This window comes from Bombus huntii, chromosome 4 (genome assembly GCF_024542735.1).
Source record: "Bombus huntii isolate Logan2020A chromosome 4, iyBomHunt1.1, whole genome shotgun sequence".
Lineage (NCBI taxonomy): Eukaryota > Metazoa > Arthropoda > Insecta > Hymenoptera > Apidae > Bombus > Bombus huntii.
In genome coordinates this window covers 12871699-12892654 of record NC_066241.1, presented here as the reverse complement: position 1 = coordinate 12892654, position 20956 = coordinate 12871699, and the positions used below count along the sequence as shown (strand labels likewise).

Below are 20956 nucleotides of genomic sequence, written 5' to 3'. Positions count from 1 at the left end.
TATGTACCTACTCGTGACAATCGTCAATTCGATCCATTAAGTTGATCATTCGTAATTTATTTAAATACTATCGACAGAGACTGCGGATTTTTATGCATTTATGGAAAATTTAACGATGCAAAAATACACAGAATGCATACGCAATGCAAAAATGTATAAAATATCCAAAATGAAGTACCAGTTTTGATAAACAAAATACATTTCTGCTTAGGTTCTCTTTTTTTAATAGTGTTTAATTTGTATAATATCCATAACCTACTGAATAATAATGATATTGCGGATTTTCATGCATTTACAGGAAATTTGAAAGCGCAAAATTGCAGAGAATGCACATAATATATAAAAGTATATAAAGTATCCATATAGTGTTTTTTATAATACTAAAGTTATAACAATTACTATATACCTAGTAAAACAGTTTTCTATCTACTTCCTATTTTCTTAATTATTTTCTCAAAAATATGAATTTGCATAAAAATCCACACTCCATCGATAATTGAAAGCAAAAAAAAAAAAAAAAAACAACCAAAATGAACGTATTCTAAACTATTTCAGACGAATTCTCCCCGGTTACAAAGCACGATAGACTCTCTCGAGGGAGAGAAAAAAGGAAGGAAGGAAGAAAAGAAGCAATACGCGAAGACGGCCGAGAGAAGTTGAAGTGGGGGAGAGAAAGAGGAGACTGGGTGGGGCAGCAGACGCCCCGCGGCAAACTGTCAAACTACGCCGGTTCCGCAAGGTTCGTGGCCATCGGCCGTCCCCATGGTAATGCTACGTTTTCCAAGAGCATGTACACACAAGTAAATATGCACGCACACCGACACGAACGCGAAGCATGGAGGGTTCGATGCGGAAAACCGACCGATACGAATTGATCTCGAATATAACTAAAAACCCGAGTGAATTATATGAAATAAAATGACAAAAAATATTGTTGGATTTCATTCGACTTACCATCATTTTGTAGTTGAGCTTCCTTGGCGCGGCTACGTTTTCCATTCTCACGGACATGTTAGCGGTCTTATCGCTCGTGGCGCCCGCTCGAAACGATACGCTGTGCCGTTGTCCTATTATTACGGGTAATGCGTGTGTCTCTTCTCTCTCTTCTCTTATTTCGTACTTGTAGTTCGTTGCTGGTTTTTTCAGGCTAGTGTTGCCCGGCCGTTAAAGCAGCGTCACCCGCGGATTTTCGATATCTCTTCGACACTGGTCAGATGCAAGCAAAGAACCAACACAGCACGGTCACGAAACGAATTTGCACTCCGATCGGCCGATAAACCGGGGTGGAGCGGAGGCAGAAAAAGAGTGAGGAAGGAAGAGAGAGATGATGAATATAAGTGTGGGTGAGACGCTTCGTAGAACGAGGGTTGTCGAGGAGGGGGTAGAACCTAGGATGAAGTACAGTATGTATGGTTATGGACGCGAAGGGACAGCAATAAAGTCAAAGTCAGTCGGTATAGTTTTAATACCGACAAAACCCGATGCGACAAGCGCAACAATACATCACTTTGCAGCAAAGAGAAGAGAAAGAAGAAAAAGAAGACGGTAGGACGATTTGGATAGAGAAAGGGAAAGAAAAAAAGAGAGAGAGGGAAGAGAAAACGTGAGCTGAGGGGTTGAGACGGGAGGAAGAGCCAGAAGAGAAAAAGAGAAAGAGGGACGTGGTGTGTGCGGCTTTCTGTTGCAATGACCGAATGTACACGCGGTACTACGTAAATGTAGCCAAAGGATGGAGTGAGGAAGAGCGAGAAAGATGAGGAAAGAAGGGGGTAGAGAGCCTGAACCGATGGCGATATGAGACGGATGTCGAGTGTCAAGAGGGTGTGTCGGCTTATACACTTCACTACTACTATCGGTCGAACACTTTTCTCCACGTCGTAATTCGTTATTAAAACACGCACCACATCGAGAGAATCAGTTAGGCTACACCGAGAACTAAGACAACGAGTAGGAGAGACTACGCGAGATTATCACCTACTTCGGTGTCGTTTTCAACCAATAGTGGTTGCTGTTGCGGTACGATCGTTCTTATCCACGTCGTTGCCGTCTTCGTCGGAATTGTTCCCTTTATCGTTGTCCTCGTCGCTTCGGTCACTGTCTTCCTTAAGTCCTTATCTTCGATCCCTCGCTCGTATATCTTCCCAATCACACCGTCTTCTTCCTTTATCCTTATCCCTCCTCTTTGTTTTTCTTTCCTTCTTTTTCTTCTTTCGCACTTAGATCTTCCAGTTATCGCGAAAATCTTTCTATCTTTTTTCGTACTTTCCGTCGTCGTCTTCTCGTCCGTTATATATCGCGCGTGTGGCCTCGCACCTTTTTAATATCGTACAAATTCCACGAAGCACTACTAATACAGCATGTTACAAAAATAGAGTTTGTGTTCCCTTAAATAAAATAAATGTACAATTAATTGTTACTTGTGGTTAGGAAACATTTAGTGTATGTGTTGTCTTGTAGGTAGAGTCTAAGCTACTGCCCGGCGAGGTTCGCCCATCTTGCCCGAAACTAAGGAGAGTCGCCGCTTGGAGGCGCTATGCACGCCACCACCAACGGTGGGGCTCCGGCGGCCGCACCTGTCTGCACGACCGCCACTCAACACACATTCACGTATCAGCACATATACGAGCGATATCTTACGAGTTCGTTGAGCGCGACAAAGAGATAACCAATGTACCAATCGTCCGTCCAATAAAGACAGGGAAACTACAGCCTAAACGAATGACGTAGAGGAGAGAGGGCTATGATCACCGCGGTTTTCTTGATGAGTTTCAGCGTGGCGCAGTTGGCAAGCATGCGAATGAACGAGTGGCGAAAGCTCGACGGAGACCGCTAGCAACAGCGCCCCGCGAAAGACGAAGAGCGATAACGAAGCACGATACAAGGGAAGAGAATGAAAAAAGAAGAGAGAGAAAACGGACGACAGACAGTGGCGGGTGGTATACTCACCCCCGTATACGCGACCCTTCGCGATACGGCAATAAACATGTGTGCCATATGCCCTCTTATGTAGAAATCTACCTGAGATAGAGTACCGACCGACTCTTCTCTTCTTGTTCACCGACCATTTACTAAAGGAGAAAAACCGGTAGATATTAAGATCTCTCTCTTTCTTTTCATAGGATGAGAGATCGATTCTTTCGGCCCTTTCGTTGATGCCCGACGAGCTTCTTTCGCACCTTTCCGCGAGAGACTCGCGTTATCGATCGTGGAACGACCTCACTCACTTCTCCTACTCCCTCGAGGTCAGGAGACGAGATTTTCCCCTAGCTTTTTTCCCCCCTTTTCAACAGCAAATCGCGGTAATTTCCTTTGCGGTCATCGACATTTCTCATTCATCGAGATGCTGCCTAGACAAACGCCACGGTAACGTTCGATGTGGATCAATCGGGAAAGCAACGCGTATGGAAGTTTCAATCGATCTTTCACTTGCACTCTTCACTATTTCGTTCTATTATGATGTTGGAGCGAAATTCTCTTTCTGGTTACCGCCTGTTGGCCATAGCTCCGTACTACTCACAGATGCCCTCTACATTTCCAATCCTAGATTCTCGATCAGTGGCGTAGCAATTGGAAAACTCGATTCGATCGGTCTTGTACATATATCCTATTTCGTCACCTACACAACTACGTAGCGATATAAATTGAATTGATAGGTTATGATTATACGATCGTGTGCAATTTCTAAAATACATCGTAACGAAGAAAGTATCTGTAAACCGGATTTGTGTAGCAATTATGTTGTTACTAAACTTATCATGCAGATCTACAATGGCAAGAAAGCATGTATTATCAAAACGTTACTTTCGATAATGACAATATTGTCTTTATATACGTCGAACAGATGTCCGAACATACGTTTTTACTTCGCGAGAGCCTTGAAAAAACTGCAAGAATCTTTCCATTCGTATCAGTACAACTTGCACGAGTAATAAGTCACTTTGATATAACTACTTAAAAATGTACTACTTACCAATCATTTTGTGATTTCTCTAATAAATACAAACCGTGCCAAAGGCATGCATATAACGTGTCTTCGAAATCCATTGTCAAGTGTTCCGAACATAAAACTACGTCATTCTTAGTAAGAAATAAATATAATATTATACGTTTATATAAATTATGAATCGTTTAAAGCCATAAATCATATACGAATCATTTTAGTTATATAAGAAACGGTATATAAATAATTCGTTGCCGAACAATAAATTTTACATTTTCTTAAGATATATAACCCATAGATTAGAATATGTATTCATGTAGGTACTTACACTAGTTTCACTATTAGCACACATGACGCGTCGACCCTTCGTCTCGCATAATGGTATGGATCTTAATTAATTGCACTCTTCGTTGTCCAAACGAAACCGAGGACCGATAAATCGGTAACTACATAATTCTTTTACCTCTAAATCCAAATTCCACAGAGCACTTACAAGGCGTTAAGACCTGGAGATTTATGTAGTCATTACCATCGACTGGCCGTTTACCTGAATTTGCTTGCCTGCCTGATTGTCTGTCTACCTGCTTGCCTGCTTGCTTGTCAACCATATACAGCATCTTCGATTTTGAAGAAAGCAGGCCACTTTGTTTTGAACGGTGTCTTTTCTTATATCTCTCCGTCTCTTTCTCTCTCATTCATGACGAAGTCACGGACAAGGTCAAGGCCGTTGGCCTTCATTTCTCGACATCCTCCACAACCTCCTACGAACTACCTCTCTTTGTCTCTCTTGTATATTCTTTCTAATCTTACACATTTACCTTGATACATAACATCTAATGAATATTTATGACATCGTAACTTTTCTATCGAGGTAGCTCAGTCGATACATTCAACTTATATTGTTTGTCCAAGGATTTATTACTAGGGTTTGTCCAAGGATTTATTATCTTTTTTTCATTTTCAGTGCTAACTATGCCCTCCCTTGTACCGTTACTTTCCCTTCCTGGCCTGGCCATTTTCCATCTTCGATTTCACAGGCCCTGCCACGGCGAGTCGCCTTCAGAGAAGGAGGAAGGGACTGAAACAAAAATGTCTCTTGCAGAATGAACGATCTCACCTGGTCGACTCGTTCTACTACGCGTGGAATTGCACGGAGATGAGAGGACGGCAGCCACTCAGACATTCCGTTCCTCGTACGAACAGGTTTCCTACCGATTGCAGAAAAAAACTACTTAGACTGAAGTAAGCTAAACAAAGTTATTCGCGAAGAATCGATACGCCCGATTTCGGTATGGAGAGAAAGAAATCTGTAAGCAATCTACAATAACGGTTACAAAAAGTATTGACACGATATTGTATTTGATATAGTATTTACGTACTAATTAAATAGATTTAAGTATATTAAATATCGTATCATTTGCAAATACTTTCATATGATTACAAAAATTTGATACTAGAATATAAAATGTAGAATCTAATATAAAAACGTTTCATTAGAAAACAGATATGTTGCCAATACTCGTTGCAATAGCTACACTTTGCATTTTCTATAATTGAAACGCTTTGACCGTATATATATATGTATATGATAATATTATATATATATATATATATATATATATATATATATATATATATATATATATATATATATATATATGTATGTATGTATGTATGTATATATGTATATGATAATATTAAAAAATGAAAAATTAATTTTTGTCATATATATAAAATTTTAATTTTGTATATACGATTATCTTCTGGAAAGAGAATAGTGTTCTTAAATTATATTAACTTTTTTTATTTGCTTTTGTAGATAATTGCTGGAAGTATGCTGGACCACATGGGAACTCGTCGATCGCGCTATGAAAAGGCCGAAAGTGATAGTCCCAAAAGACCGTATCAATGTTGATTAAAAATCGTCGTTTCCACGCATGCGTCACTCTTAGCCACTATCAGTCTTATTCGCCGAGACTATAAATGGACGAATATGATATATAAGAATGATTATTTTTAAAATACTTTTTATATAACTTAGGACGTATATTAAAATATTATTTGATAACTATATAATTAGATAACATGTATTTGTTTGATGTATAAAATTATATATATATTTTTTGTAAATACTGAGTGAAATGGTATCGAAAAAGATGGTTAGACGAGATATTCGAATATCATGGTAAGAAATTCCACGATGTACGCCAAAATTCCCTAGGGGCACTTGGGTCAACAGGAAGTCAAGGCCACGCGGTCAATTGCCCCGCGATCCGTCGCCGTTATAAATAGATACGAGCGGCCGGTATCTACGCATCTATTTGCACGCATGCTGTAAAATCCGAATCGGAGTTATTCCGACCGAAGTATAGATGGTTTTTGCTTTCCCTGGACTTTTTTCCTAGCGCGTCTCAGAAACCTCCCATTGATAAAGTGGCACGTAATGAATGTATCGATCGTTGAATCCCCTAACGCTCTAACTGTTTATTCCTATTAAAGCAGTTTAATGAAAGGAATGAGTTTCTTTCAGATATCCCTTTATAAATACGGTCGTCGCCATTCTAAATAAAGGACACAAGAGAAATGGAGAATCGTAGGCCTCTGGTTTCTATATAAATTAATAAATTGAATAGAATAAAAGAAAGCAAGGGTTGAAGACAAGCAAAAAGATTACTTATTGTTAAAGAAATTGAAAGTCTTTCTCTCAATTTTTATATTTTAGTACATTCACTCTGGATCACTGATTATATGTAACTAGGAAAAACTTGCAAAATATGAAATGCAAGAGTAATCTATAGTTTCTTAGACTTTTGACATTATTAAAGAAATAACTCACAGTTAATTTGTCATTTAATACTCTTCTGAATTCCGCCCCTGTTATCTTTGCTTTATAATACGTGTTTCCGAGAAACGCATCGCATGATTTCCTCTATAATTTACAAGCAAGTGAGTTCTTTCGAAAAAAAGGCAGCATAATTATCCGACATTCAGAATGTTGTGTTCCGCTAGTATGTATTAACACATAAAGATACGTTGTTGTAATGAAATGTTAGATATTATCACAATACGGAGAGATCGTGCAGAAGGAAACAGTTCCTATGAAACAAGAAGAGTACTTATTGATCCGGTAGGTGGTGGATGTAGCGAGCATGGCTTATAAATGCCATCCGCTACGAAAACTACATATAACCGATGCCAATACTCTCTTTGACGTGGAATTATTATGCAAGCCAATTCCTTACGAGAAGGGTCGTCAAATAATTCAATGAAATGAATCAATTAACGATACGGTTTATTTTATATTCTTAGACGTGGGAAAACGCAAAAGTTGATAGCAGGATGAATTATCTAGAACCAATGATTTGTTATAATCCTTTGAAATTCTTGAATGTAATACGTATATATATTAATAGAGTACCTTAATATTAAACAGGTTCTAATTTTTTATTTTTACTCTAATTATGTTGACATGTATTTTTTATTTTATGACTCTTTGTTTTATTTTTCTTTCATTTTTAATAAATATTTAAAATTTTTTCTGGCCAGGCTTCAATACAATTTGATAAAAGATACAGCTTCGCGGATAAATTCAAGGGGAATAACCCTGTACCACCCTATACCGGCAGAATATATAATCTCGAGGTCATTGCCCGAGCGATCTTTGGGGGTTCCACCATGCCTGAAACGAGGGTGAGGTAACTCGGAATACTGGGCAGATATCGACCACTTTCCCCTAAAAGCTAAAATGCAAGGATGCAATTAAATATCTTTACACATTCCATTTATAAAATACATAAAAATCAATTTAACATAAATTTATAAAAAATATTAATAAATTACTAATTACCTCAATATTCTTAGACATTAGCATCATTTAATATCCTGATCCTGGTAGACACCTTCATCATCTTATATTAAAAGTAATTCAATTTCTTTTTTCTATTAATTCAAATTTTAGTTCAGATGTATTCTTCTCTTGTTTTAAGAGTGGCAGGTGGATGTTAAAGAAATTATTGCTAGTCACGGACGGGCTGGAACTTAAATTTTTACCAGGAGGTTACTGACATGATTAGTCCTCCATTTTTCGTTCATTAATTAGATTCTGCAGAGAGCGGCCCCAAATCTGTACCGGCCCACCGGGAATTTCCCAAATTCCTCGATGGCCAATCCGCCCCTGTTGTGTTACATATAAGGGCATGCACAATACAACTGTTTAATTGTAACTAAATTACATTATTTATATTTTATTGATAATAATAATATCAGTAATAATATAGAGAAAGTATGAAAGTATGCTTTATGATCTTCAATTCGGTAGAAGTCGACCTTGCTATCTAGAAATCGCAAATCAGACCGCAAGATTAATCGGTGCAGTGATATTTGTCAGTTCTTCTTGTCTTTTCGGCGACTGTACACGAGGTCTGTGAGCAAGGGCGAGGATTCGATCTTTTTCGACGTATGAGACGGTCAAAGGAAGAGGAAAAAGAATAGAAGAAGGAGGAAGAAAATCGAAGAACTGTCTTATGGGTAGGAGGGAGAGATAGGATAAGGGTTATTCGATGGGTGGCCGTGCCTTTTGGGGCAGTGGCCCTTGCTGCGATGCCTCCGAGGGTGAGAAGGGGCAGACGAGGACCTACGCGTTATTGAGCGGGCATTTCCCACAAAGCGCAGACGAGGGCAACCACCCCGTAGCGCTGCGGCGCTCAGAGTTCTCTACTCACTCTTCCTTCTCTCCCTCTCACGTTCTCTGTCTCCCTTGCCATCCCCTTTTTCCTGTTTCTCTGTTCGCTCGATCTCTATCCGATCTCTGCATTTCTCCCTGCCCTATCCACATTTTTATCTTTTTCTATCGCCTTCTTTTTCTGCCTCCCTCTTTTTCGCAGTCTCCTCTCATTTTTTCTCTATATCCCTTTCTACTTTGGTACGTACACATACACACATACCATACATATATATATAATTTGTATATATTATTATACTATGTCTATATACATATATATATATATATATACATATACATATATGTATATATATACATATACATATATGTATATATATACATATACATATATGTATATATATACATATATACAGATACATATTTCTACCATTCTTGTCCTGTTAACATAGAGACCCTTCGTTCCTGCAAATTTCTTGATGTCAATAGGCGCTTTCGAGTTTAGTGCGCGCGTTAAATATATCGAACACAATGCTCGTGAGCTCGTCTAAAAAAGAGGCGACGAAACCCGAGGAATATATGTACTTTGTCGCTCTATTTCATTTTCCTTTTTCTTTCGAATCCTGAAACTAATTATGAACATAATATAAAACAGATAAAAAAAATTATATTATGTTTAAATATATAAAATTAAAGAAATTTTTTTTCTTTTACTAGCGTGTACTTGTGCATGATAATTCTGTTTGAAAAGAGAGGTAGTTTATTAGGTTAGTTTTAGTTTGTTAGGTTCGTGTTTGTTTCTCCTTTGGATTAATTTCTCAATTTTAAGCTATCTTCAAATTTTGAGGGAATTCTATATGAAAAAATGTCGTTTTTCCTCCCGTCGTTTTTAGTCCTACGTTTTAGTCGTTGTCTCCATCGTTCTTCGTTTATCCTTTTGTTCTCACGTAGCTTTCTGTGCGCATGTTTTTCATTCGCGCTTTGTCTCCGCAAATCCGTCCGCTTTCTGTTTTCACACTAAGAACTATACGATCCTAGAGTACGCTGTGATAATATTACGAAAATTGTTTTTAATTATATTCCATTTTCTCTCACTTTATGATGCGTTATAAATAGAATACTTATCTAGCTGCTTATAGTTATTGCTACATGGACTGCATTTTTTTCAAAATAATACATGTTTGATTATTTTTCCATTTTCACTTGATACTTTATCTTGACTTCTATACATTTTAGATATACTAATAGAAAACATTTTTTATTAATATGTTACAAAAAGATTTTTTTATATTGATACTTTGAAAGTGTATTAATTTATGTTATACATTTATTTCATAATATTTTCATTTTTTGTCGCTTGTTATGAAAAAAATCTGTTACAAAAAGTTTTGATTTTCTGTACTTTAAGCTTTTTTCAAGTCGGCTGAAATCGATGAGTACTAACCCCCGTGAAAACATGAGGGAAAGAGAAATGGATGTATCGATCTCACCTCTAGGGACTTGGTGGGATTAGGACATCACGATAGCCACCCACGACGAGCCATGAAGCACCATGCAGTAGCGGAAGACGGGACTTGTAGTCCCTTAGCAACGTGTTATCATGAATTTGAGATACATAATTTCAGATAACTTTACATATTTCAATTAATTTCTTTTTAAATATGTAGTTAAATTACTTTTATCTTTTAAAATCTATTATTACTAATAAATTTCCTAATTAATTACCATACTTTAGATATCCACCAATAACTATCTTTAAAAGTAAATACATATATATATTAAACATAACTTTGTTTAAATAGTTAAAATGAAAAATGATAAAAAATCTGAAATCCGTTTAGTATATTAGATCATATAAATAATTTTATTATTGAAATATTAATTGTTAGTACCTTGCATTATAATTTATATATGTGATACTTTCGTATCGAAAACTACTCTATATAATATATACAGTTTTTATACATTTTAATATAATATTGATTTTCAGATGGAAAAAGACAAACGTACGCCTCGTCCCTGTGGTACCAATCATCCAATGACGCAACATACCACCCTCAACCTGCACCCTCTGCGTCACACCCATCCTGTTTCCGCATACCACGTGCCCTCAACCTATATCTGTCTCCTAGGTCGTTGATCTGCAAAAGTCCTATTGCACATACGGTGTAGATCTACAGTATTTATTACAATTTATAAAGAAATAACCACTAAATAGCCCAGAGTAATTGGTATAAAAATGATCGCATTCTATTTATGTATGTCAATTATGTTACGAATAACAGTTATAATACTTCCTAAAATATCTGTAATTTGCTCTCGTAAAATTGTTAAATTTTATTTAGTAATATAGTTGATTAAAATAAATAGGATTGCATTATTTTATCAATTTGTTATTTTACATCATGATTTATTAAGTTTTTGATTTCTAGTTTAACATACATATTATCCGCTTATATAGTGCATCTGTACGCTGCATCTATGCTCTGCAGAAAACACGTGATACAAAAATGGAAGAAAGTATACCAAAATTACAACAAAATGAATTAAATGATAAAAGACCACAATTTGGTAACAGAGTCCTCTCCAGCAGTGACAATATATTTCAACATAACGCATGGTACTTATATATATTTAATGTTTAATAAAGAAAATTATAAAATTGAGTTATTGAAATCCTAACCTATAAAATATGGTTTTCTCAAATTGAATTGTTTTTACACACCGAAAACATCAATTTTCATTAAAGAAAGAATTAATTTATTATATTATAGACTTATTATATTATTTAATTATGATACATTATCATTTTACAATATATTATTTAAAGGGACAATGTTGTGTGGGATGAGGAGCAGCAAAAGTTAGCTCAATTAAAAGTGAATGAAAATTCGACCATAATTTTATCAGATGAAAGAATTCAGGAATATGAGAGCAAGGCTGATAAATATTGGGATAAGTTTTATGAAATACATGAAAATAAGTACATATATGAGTTAACTATAAACTCTACAATTTCTTTAAACAGTGCATATAAGAAGAAGAGTTTTACTTTTAATGTTGCAGATTTTTCAAAGATAGACACTGGTTATTTACAGAATTTCCTGAGCTAGCTGCTGATATTGTAAAGCAAAATGTTAAACAACCTCTGAGATCTACAACTGAAAACACAAGTGAAAATAACCAAGGATCTCATATAAAGATTCTTGATTTACCTAATAAGAATGGAAATAAAATTCTAGAAATTGGTTGTGGAGTAGGAAACACAGTATTTCCAATACTTTTATATAATAAAGATCCAAACTTATTTGTATATTGTTGTGATTTTTCTGATAAAGCAATAGATATATTAAAGCAGAATTCTTCTTATGATACATCCAGGTATAGTCTTATATCTTAATATAACATATTATAGCAATCATATATAAGTAACATATTACTTACATTTCATTTAAAGATGCAAAGCATTTGTTCTTGATGTAATACAAGAGAAATGGGAAACTCCTTTTGCACCAGAAAGTTTGGATATTATAGTGCTGATATTTGTCCTTTCAGCTATACATCCGGAAAAGTAAATATTTAATTAAATATTTATATATGTTCATATAGTTGAAAATACAAGTTACATAATTACATCTTATTTCTCCAGAATGAAGCATGTTATACAACAAATACATAAGTATTTAAAACCAGGTGGATTAGTTTTATTTCGAGATTATGGAAGATATGATTTAGCTCAATTAAGATTTAAGAAGGGCAGTTGTCTTGCAGAAAATTTTTATCTTCGAGGCGATGGGACCAGAGTATATTTTTTTACCCAAGGTATTTTGTTCAATAATGGAAGATAAATAAAAATAATAAATAAATAAAATATTTATTTACAGAAGAAATCAGGACCCTTTTTACAAGCTGTGGTTTCACAGAAGAGCAAAATCTTGTAGATAGAAGATTACAAATTAATAGAGGAAAGCAACTTAAAATGTACAGAGTATGGATTCAAGGAAAATATAGAAAATAAATAAAAAGTTATGTTAAGATAATTGTATTTCATTTTTCTTCAACATATTACTGTATAAAACCGTCCATAGAACAATTAGAGGCAATTTTTTAATATTTTTAAAATATTTTTTGTTAAAATATTGATTATATTTTTGATTATATGAGCAATTTGAAATCATTAAATATGAAAAATAAATAAAGTTTTTCTTAAAAAATATGCCATGCTTCTTCTATAATACCGGAGATTTCTCTCGAATAGTACTATAGTATATTTATGCTAATGAAACGAAAATAATGAAATTATAGTTCAAAAAAATAAAGATATATTGGTAACACTGCTGCACTATTAGGACATAAACATGGCGTTGTCCGTCATCGTTCTGGTTTAGAGAGAAACAAATCGTTCCTGTATTTTAGTACTAAACTTTTTACTTTAAATCGACAAAAAAATAGAACAACATGGGAAATGCTGACACAAAGTTAAATTTTCGAAAAGCAGTTGTACAATTAACATCAAAGACACAGGTAAAAGTTATTGTTTATTATTTCATTCAGCAGCATATGATATATTTGACATTTCGATGCATTAAAACATATACAACTTTTTTTGCTATTTACATAACTTTCAATTAAAATTAATAACTTTTTTTCTATAAAATAAATTAAATTTTACATAAAACTGTTTAACAAATTACAATTTACTACTTAGGTTAAAAAAAATACATTTTTATTTTTTAATTATAGGTGATTGATGCTTCAGATGACAATTTCTGGGACCAATTTTGGTCCGAAAACGTGACTAATGTACAAGATATTTTTACTTTAATCCCTGCACCTGAAATTCGAATACTAAGAGAAGAAGCTCCTTCTAATTTAGCCACATTGTGTTACAAAGCAGTGGAAAAATTAGTAAAAGCAGTTGATAATAGTTGTAGAACCCAGAGAGAACAACAAACTGTTTTAAACTGTTGTCGCTTGTTAACAAGATTATTACCATATATTTTTGAGGATCCTGATTGGAAGGGATTCTTTTGGTCCAGTTTACCTGGTAAAGAAGATGAAGAGAGTATACCATTGGCTCATTCATTACTCAATGCTCTTTGTGTAAGATACATGATACATTTTATTAAAATAATAAATTTATTTTATTATTTATTAAAAGTAGTAGAAAATATTAAGAAATGTTATATTGTTATAATTCCTATTTTTATTTTAGGATTTATTATTTTGTCCTGACTTTACAGTAGCTGCAAATAGAAAATCTGGCCCTGTAAGCATTTTCTTGTCTTTTGAAAATTTTGAAAATTTCAGAGTGTTACTAAAATGTTTGAAATTATGTAGGATAAAGCAGAAGAACTGCAATCTATAGATAGTTGTGAATATATCTGGGAAGCTGGTGTAGGATTTGCACATTCACCTCCTAGATATCCAATTTTAGATTCGAACAGAACAGAATTATTAAAGTTATTACTCACTTGCTTCAGTGAAACCATGTATAATCCTCCCTTGGATTTGTCAGTGACTCCAAACAGGTGGATTCAACATTTAACTAGTTCTGAAAATAGGTAACTCGAAGTTATTATATATACTCTAATGCATAAAAATAAATTGGTAAAAAACCTTCCATGTTTTAACACAGACATGCTTTACCTATGTTCACATCATTGTTGAATACAGTATGTGCATATGATCCTGTTGGACTTGGAGTGCCATACAATCATTTGTTATTTACTGATTCGTTAGAACCATTAGTTGATGTTGCATTACAAATCCTTATAGTAACACTAGATCATGATACTAGTGGTGGTACTCCATTAGAAGAAGGAAGTATTGGAGATAATTTATTCATTAATTATCTGAGTCGAATTCACCGAGATGAAGGTGATATTTATTTTTATATTTAATTACATGTATTTTAAACAAATGATCGAATAAAAGCATGATTTATAACAAACTTACTTTCAGATTTTCAGTTTGTATTAAAAGGTATTACAAGATTATTAAATAATCCATTAATGCAGACGTATTTGCCAAATTCAACTAAGAAAGTACATTTCCACCAAGAATTATTGGTATTTTTTTGGAAAATGTGTGACTATAATAAGAAATTTTTATACTATGTACTAAAAAGTTCAGATGTTCTTGAAGTACTAGTACCTATATTGTATCATTTAAATGATTCACGTGCAGATCAATGTAAATATTTATAATTCTAATAATTTACTAAATTTAAGTTAGTATTTTTATTATACACAGTAACTTAATAAAATTTTGCAGCTCGTGTTGGATTAATGCATATAGGTGTATTTATTTTACTACTATTGAGTGGAGAACGTAATTTCGGTGTTAGATTAAATAAACCATATACAGCTACTGTACCTATGGATATTCCCGTTTTTACAGGTGCAGTATAGTATTAATACACTTTATTTAAAAATAATATATAACTTCTAAATATACTTGCAGGTACACATGCTGATTTGTTGGTCACTGTATTTCACAAGATAATCACAACCGGACACCAAAGATTACAGCCATTATTTGATTGTTTACTAACAATTCTAGTCAATGTGTCTCCATACCTTAAAACTCTATCAATGGTGGCTAGTACTAAGCTATTACATTTACTTGAAGCATTTAGCACTCCATGGTTTTTATTTTCAGCACCTACCAATCATCATTTGGTATTTTTTCTTTTGGAAATCTTTAACAATATCATTCAGGTAACTTTTACATATATTGAAGGAAGAATATTTAATATCTAGAGAAGAAGGAAATTTTAACAAAATTTATATATTATTAGTATCAATTTGATGGAAATAGTAACTTGGTTTATACTATAATACGTAAAAGGCAAGTGTTTCATGCATTAGCAAATTTACCAAGTGACTGTAATACAATCGCAAAATCTCTCAGTAAAAGACAACGACGACATGTACCCGCTAGTACATCTAATGAAAATGTCAATGAAGCAGCAATGGAAGGTTCACATCCTGCGCAACCTGCAGAACCTGGAACATTGAAAGCAACCTTATTAGAAACACCAGGTATATTCCTTTATTTTATTATATATTATTTGAAAAACAAATTTATGAATTAATTCTGTCAAAGGTATTGAAAAAATGACTGAGAAAGAGTCTGCACATCCATTAAGTCCTTCAGTAAATATTGATGTAGGAAAACCTAATCATCAAAATAATGTGAATGCTGCAGAGGATTTAATGAATTCTACTTCTAAAAGTTCTGTTATACCGGTAAGATCACAGTGTAAATAATTAACAAATTTCTTTAACGTCCATAAACTATTTACATGTTATCTTATCGATTAAATAGAAAGGAGGTATCAGAGTGGCAGAACATATGAATTCTTCTAATAATATAAATCAGTGGGTTCCTTCTAGCGAATGGGTATATCAATGGAAAAGTAAACTTCCATTACAAACTATTATGCGATTGCTTCAAGTTCTTGTACCTCAAGTTGAGAAGATATGCATTGATAAGTGAGTATAATTTACTATTTTTCTTAGTAATTTGTTTCAATAATATATATATATATTTTTTTTTTAATATTTTAGGGGACTTACTGATGAAAGCGAAATTTTGAAATTTTTGCAACATGGTACATTAGTTGGCTTATTACCAGTACCACATCCTATTCTTATTAGAAGATATCAAGCAAACGCAGGAACAACTGCTTGGTTTAGAACATATATGTGGGGCGTTATATATTTAAGGAATGTCGAACCACCGATTTGGTATGATACTGATGTAAAGTTATTTGAAATCCAAAGAGTTTAAACACGATGCATATTATTAAGTAAATTATTATTAGCTTTAGCACTGAAATTTCTATATCATTCTTACATGAGGTATCATTCCTTAATATAAAAGAAGAAATCTCAGTGATCTATACTTATTATAAATTGCACCAAGTGATAAAGAACTTTACGACTTTATTAAATAACGAATGACATTTTTACAAGTGTAGTCTTTCGTACAATTCTATTACACAGAGTTACAGAACTGATTTTACAAATATTGATTGTGAGAAACTATGATGGTATTATAATTCTCAACTTTCACCGATAAATATGTAAATATTTGCGACTGTGTAAGTGCCTTCACAGATGTAAATGACAAATTATTACACCAAAATGACATCTGTTTAATTAGTAACGTAGTTTCTTATTTTTTTTAACTATTTTTAGTCTAAACTATTTTATTTCATTAACTTGATATTTTTAGTAAAAAAGCACTATACAATTGCTTGTTTGACATCACTAAAGATAATGTAATAATGTATTTATTAAGAGTAAATGAAATTATTCTAAATAATGTAAAATATTGGTTTTGTATGTCTGTGTAGTAGTCACGAAATTTTTGAAAGACAACTTGATAATTCACGCTTTGTAATGCATAATATGTTATTTGAAGTTAACAAATCTTATCCCATCTGGTATATTTTTATTTTGTGATGGTACAAAACCAAGTATATCATATATTTTGCATGTAAAAACAAATGAATTTATTTTTACATTGTAAATGCATTAATAATCTCAATTTCTTAGCTTTAGAGCATTTCAAAATAAGATAATAAGTTCCTTTTTACTTATATTTCTCTCATATTTTAAATTATGTTTCAAATTATAAAAATTCTCTAATCTTATAATATAAAATATATTTATTTGTTAAATTTTAGAAATGAAATAGAATTTTTATAATAAGACATTTTTTATATTTACATTAAAGTAGTTGATTAAAAAATTAATATGATTTTATTTAGTAAATGCGTATATAGTATGTATATACATATATATATATATATATTAAGTATTATATATTGTTATTTATATATGTTTATATATATATAATTTTATCTTTTACTTCAACTTGAAGTATTGAACATAATGATTTATTAATGATATCATTTTTCTTGAAAATATTTTGCTTTGATTATATATAAAGAAGCCAGAAAGATAGTATAAAGGTGACATTTGAAATTTAAAATTTAGAGGCTTTTTTATGCTTTTTATATTTCTACTCATGTACATCATTTATGTATTGGTGCAATTACATGGTTGTACTTTAAGATTAAATTATATTTATTTTAATGTGTAATAAAATGATATAATAAAATATTTAGCCATATTATGCATAAAAAAGAAGCACCTACACTCAATAATTATTTAACAACTCTATACAAGTGTAGTGTATTTAGAAATTTATAACACATTTGGTATACTAAATTGAAGAAGTAATAAAACAAAAAAATTGAATAATACTTTCCTTGGTTCAAGCTACATTTTAATATGCAGAAACATAGCTTGAAAGTCATTGTTAGTTGTAACTATTAGTTATGATATTCTATGTGATGATATATATTATATAAGTTTATTTCAAATATAAAGCACAGTTATTGCATAAAGAGTTTCAATATTGACAAAGAAAAATTATATAAAATCATATACATATATATGTATATTAAGTTTGTGTCATAGCCAAAAATTTTGGAGCATGAAAACATTACGCGTGTATGTATGTACACACTTATCTATATTATGTACAATTATGTAATATTAAGTATTATAAAACACATACTATACTTAACCTATGCTTTTTTAAATTATTATATAATAGAGTTATTGTACTTTAATTCATAGTAAAAGATTTTAGATTTATTTCAAACTTGATAGATTATGGAAAAGTGAACAGTTTATATGACTCTAGTATGACTCCGTGCTTATTTTCTATAAATTAACTTAAGTTTCAATTTTATTTTATTGCATAAATAGTAGTTTCACTTTATAAATAAATACATATATTAATCCAAATGAATTGCAATTTTATCGTAATACATCGGTTTCTCTTATATGTTTATATTTTATAATGAAAAATTTCTTTAAAGGTGAAGAAACGTTACTCATTTTCTACAGCAAATCATTTTGTATATTTGTATTTCGCTTAAATAAACTTATTCGAGTATAAAAAAGGAAAATATATATTAGTACTGCATTAAACATAAAGTATCGCGGACATCAGTTGTACTTTCCGACTCACAATCAGACATTGTATATAATGCCCACAACAGTGCCTCTTATGTTTCTTTAAGTTGCAAATGTTACCATGGGCGACATTGATGTTACATTACTATTTTGTATCACAGATATAAAGTTTTCCTAGCCTAGAAAAATTGTTAATATTTTCATTAAATTTTCCTCATTTCTTTGTTTGCACAAATCAAAAGCTTGGAAATGAAATATTTATAGTTAATGATGCACTTTTGATAATATTGTGTATCAATGTTTTATGTTTAGAAAATGTAGTATATGAAAAATAGTGATAGTATTTTATATAGCTTTATATTAATATACTAATATTAATCTAACGCATAATTTTGTCATAAGATGGTGGTGGAGCTTCTTCTGGTAGATTGTTCGAGGGAATCAAAATAGCAATATGATAGGGTGGTGGTGGATTCTGTCTTACTACAGAAATAGGTCTAATATTTTCATTAGGTATTGGAGTTGTACCAGTCACAGATGCAATGCGCTCCTCTTGAATTTGATGTTCTTCATGACTATTGTGATGATGTCGACAACATAAAATAGAGTATAAGCATGCAAATAATAATAATGTTAATAGACCCCAAAATACGAATATTTCTATACCTTGACCCTGTTGAGAAAATGTTCAATATTAATAATAAAGAAATGAAATTAAAACGTTTACTTCATAAAAAATTTTAGCTTCAACTTACTCCACTACTGAAATAAAATTTTGCAGCAGCCACAAATCCTGTTACAAGCACAAACGTTATCCAAACACCACACCGTAATCTGTAACTTGCAAGTTCTGCATCATTAAATTCCGAAAAATCCAAAAAGCTCCTATTTGTTCCATTTGATGTAGTATTTGATAATATCAATTGATTATTCCCAGCAGTTGTTACATTACTGTAAACAAATAAAAACTTTAATATTTTGGCTATTGTATTCATAATAGTCCCTTAAACATCCATATTGTTCATAACAGTTTATCATTAAGGGCGAATCATTTATAAGTACTTTCTGGTGATAGACATGTATAAGTGAGTCACCCTGTATATAAGAAGAACATGTTCCTCAGAATCCTCTTAGTAGACCTTTTTCTTTAATTACTTGGAGATGTTGTTTAGCTGGACATGTTGAGTAGAGCCAACTGGAAAATGTTGTGTCTCATTGTTTGGTCTTATCGTTGTTCTTATCATTCTGCAAGTATTCATATTACTAGGACCAGCTGTATTTCCCACAGCATTCAGATTTTGAAATCGGTGAAGTGGAGTAACCATTTGTCTCAAATCTGCATTATATCTAGATTGATCTGTAAAAGCAACAAATATAAGCATGAAGATCATTTGGTCTACTTAATGAAGAAGATTAACAATTTTGTTGTTGTGTATATTAAACAATTTTCACCAAAATTTGTAGGTATCATAAGTAATAAATAAATTTATGTATTAGAAAAAGAAATTGAAAATATTTTCTTACTCAAGCGGGTCTTTGGCAAAGGTGTGGCGGGGTATCGGCGGCCAGTGAAACCGTAATACCTGCCCGCCGGTTTGTTAATCCAGAAATGCATGCTCCGTTTGAACAGTTTTACATATCCATTGCTATTTATGAGACTTGGCCATCAACTACTATAGGAAACTGAACCACTTTCATAAAAGTCTTCACAAAAAGGTTGCGGATGGTTTTAGTTCAAGTTTCATTGCCCGTACATTTTAAATCGATGCATCGCATCAAAGCAATTCTGTTATTCATCATTCGTAAAGAAGATATTTAAAGCATTTAAAAAAGTTATACATTTCTATCTTCTCTTATCTTAAGAACTTTTATCACGTTTAATAAACATTCTGAAAAATTCAATACAGCCAAACGAGAATTTGCATTCGAATCTGATTCGAATAACATACGTCAATACATAATGACTGAACTGCAGCTTGAAATTTTGTCATTGTCAATTTAAAATCAGGTGTACCAACACAGATGAAATATACATCATGGATTTGTTAGAAGAGAGAACTGAAGAAAATAAATTTTTCAAATAATCTATTTGAAATAAAAAATAATGAATATTATCTGATATTACTCAATTATTTAACAATGAAAATATATTTTTTTCTTTTACGTTCAATCATAATAATATTTTATGTGTATGTATAACACACGAAGAAACTAAAGAAATAACATTCAAATGTAATTTTTCAAAATGAAAGGTTTGGAAGTAAATTATATTTTTATTACATATTTGTGCGTCACTTCGTTCTTTATTATCTCTTAATTTTTATTTTATTATATCAT

The 20956-nt window shown here is 32.4% G+C and overlaps 4 protein-coding genes across 10 annotated transcripts in view; 2 read left to right on the top strand and 2 right to left on the bottom strand.

Annotated features, from left to right (window-relative positions):
• LOC126864773 (protein alan shepard) overlaps positions 1-5268 on the bottom strand; it is a 46709-nt gene extending 41441 nt beyond the window's left edge. For 2 of the 7 annotated variants that reach the window (XM_050616472.1, XM_050616474.1), the window contains exon 1: positions 955-5268. In XM_050616472.1, the coding sequence (XP_050472429.1) occupies positions 955-1011 (57 nt within the window). In that variant the 5' untranslated portion in view covers positions 1012-5268. The remainder of the gene's footprint in view (positions 1-954) is intronic. The other 5 variants (XM_050616471.1, XM_050616476.1, XM_050616475.1 and 2 more) reach the window with 5 other exon arrangements.
• A 5590-nt stretch (positions 5269-10858) lies between these two features.
• Positions 10859-12658, top strand: LOC126864780 (tRNA N(3)-methylcytidine methyltransferase METTL2). Its single transcript, XM_050616487.1, has 7 exons — positions 10859-10876; positions 11080-11238; positions 11449-11601; positions 11685-11999; positions 12076-12189; positions 12268-12440; positions 12503-12658. Exons 2-7 carry the CDS (start codon positions 11129-11131, stop codon positions 12634-12636), a joined length of 999 nt encoding a protein of 332 aa, XP_050472444.1. The 5' UTR covers positions 10859-10876; positions 11080-11128; the 3' UTR covers positions 12637-12658.
• A 291-nt stretch (positions 12659-12949) lies between these two features.
• Positions 12950-17765, top strand: LOC126864771 (protein HID1). The gene is made up of 12 exons (XM_050616467.1): positions 12950-13142; positions 13362-13721; positions 13834-13887; positions 13959-14182; positions 14257-14498; positions 14583-14813; positions 14895-15020; positions 15084-15340; positions 15421-15664; positions 15729-15871; positions 15951-16117; positions 16193-17765. The coding sequence occupies exons 1-12, from the start codon at positions 13077-13079 to the stop codon at positions 16413-16415; spliced, it is 2337 nt and encodes a 778-aa protein (XP_050472424.1). The 5' UTR covers positions 12950-13076; the 3' UTR covers positions 16416-17765.
• LOC126864781 (uncharacterized) lies at positions 16551-20920 on the bottom strand. The gene is made up of 4 exons (XM_050616488.1): positions 20144-20920; positions 19775-19976; positions 19375-19570; positions 16551-19292 (listed from the first exon to the last, which is right to left on the bottom strand). Exons 1-4 carry the CDS (start codon positions 20232-20234, stop codon positions 18999-19001), a joined length of 783 nt encoding a protein of 260 aa, XP_050472445.1. The 5' UTR covers positions 20235-20920; the 3' UTR covers positions 16551-18998.
• Between the last annotated feature and the right edge of the window lie 36 nt (positions 20921-20956).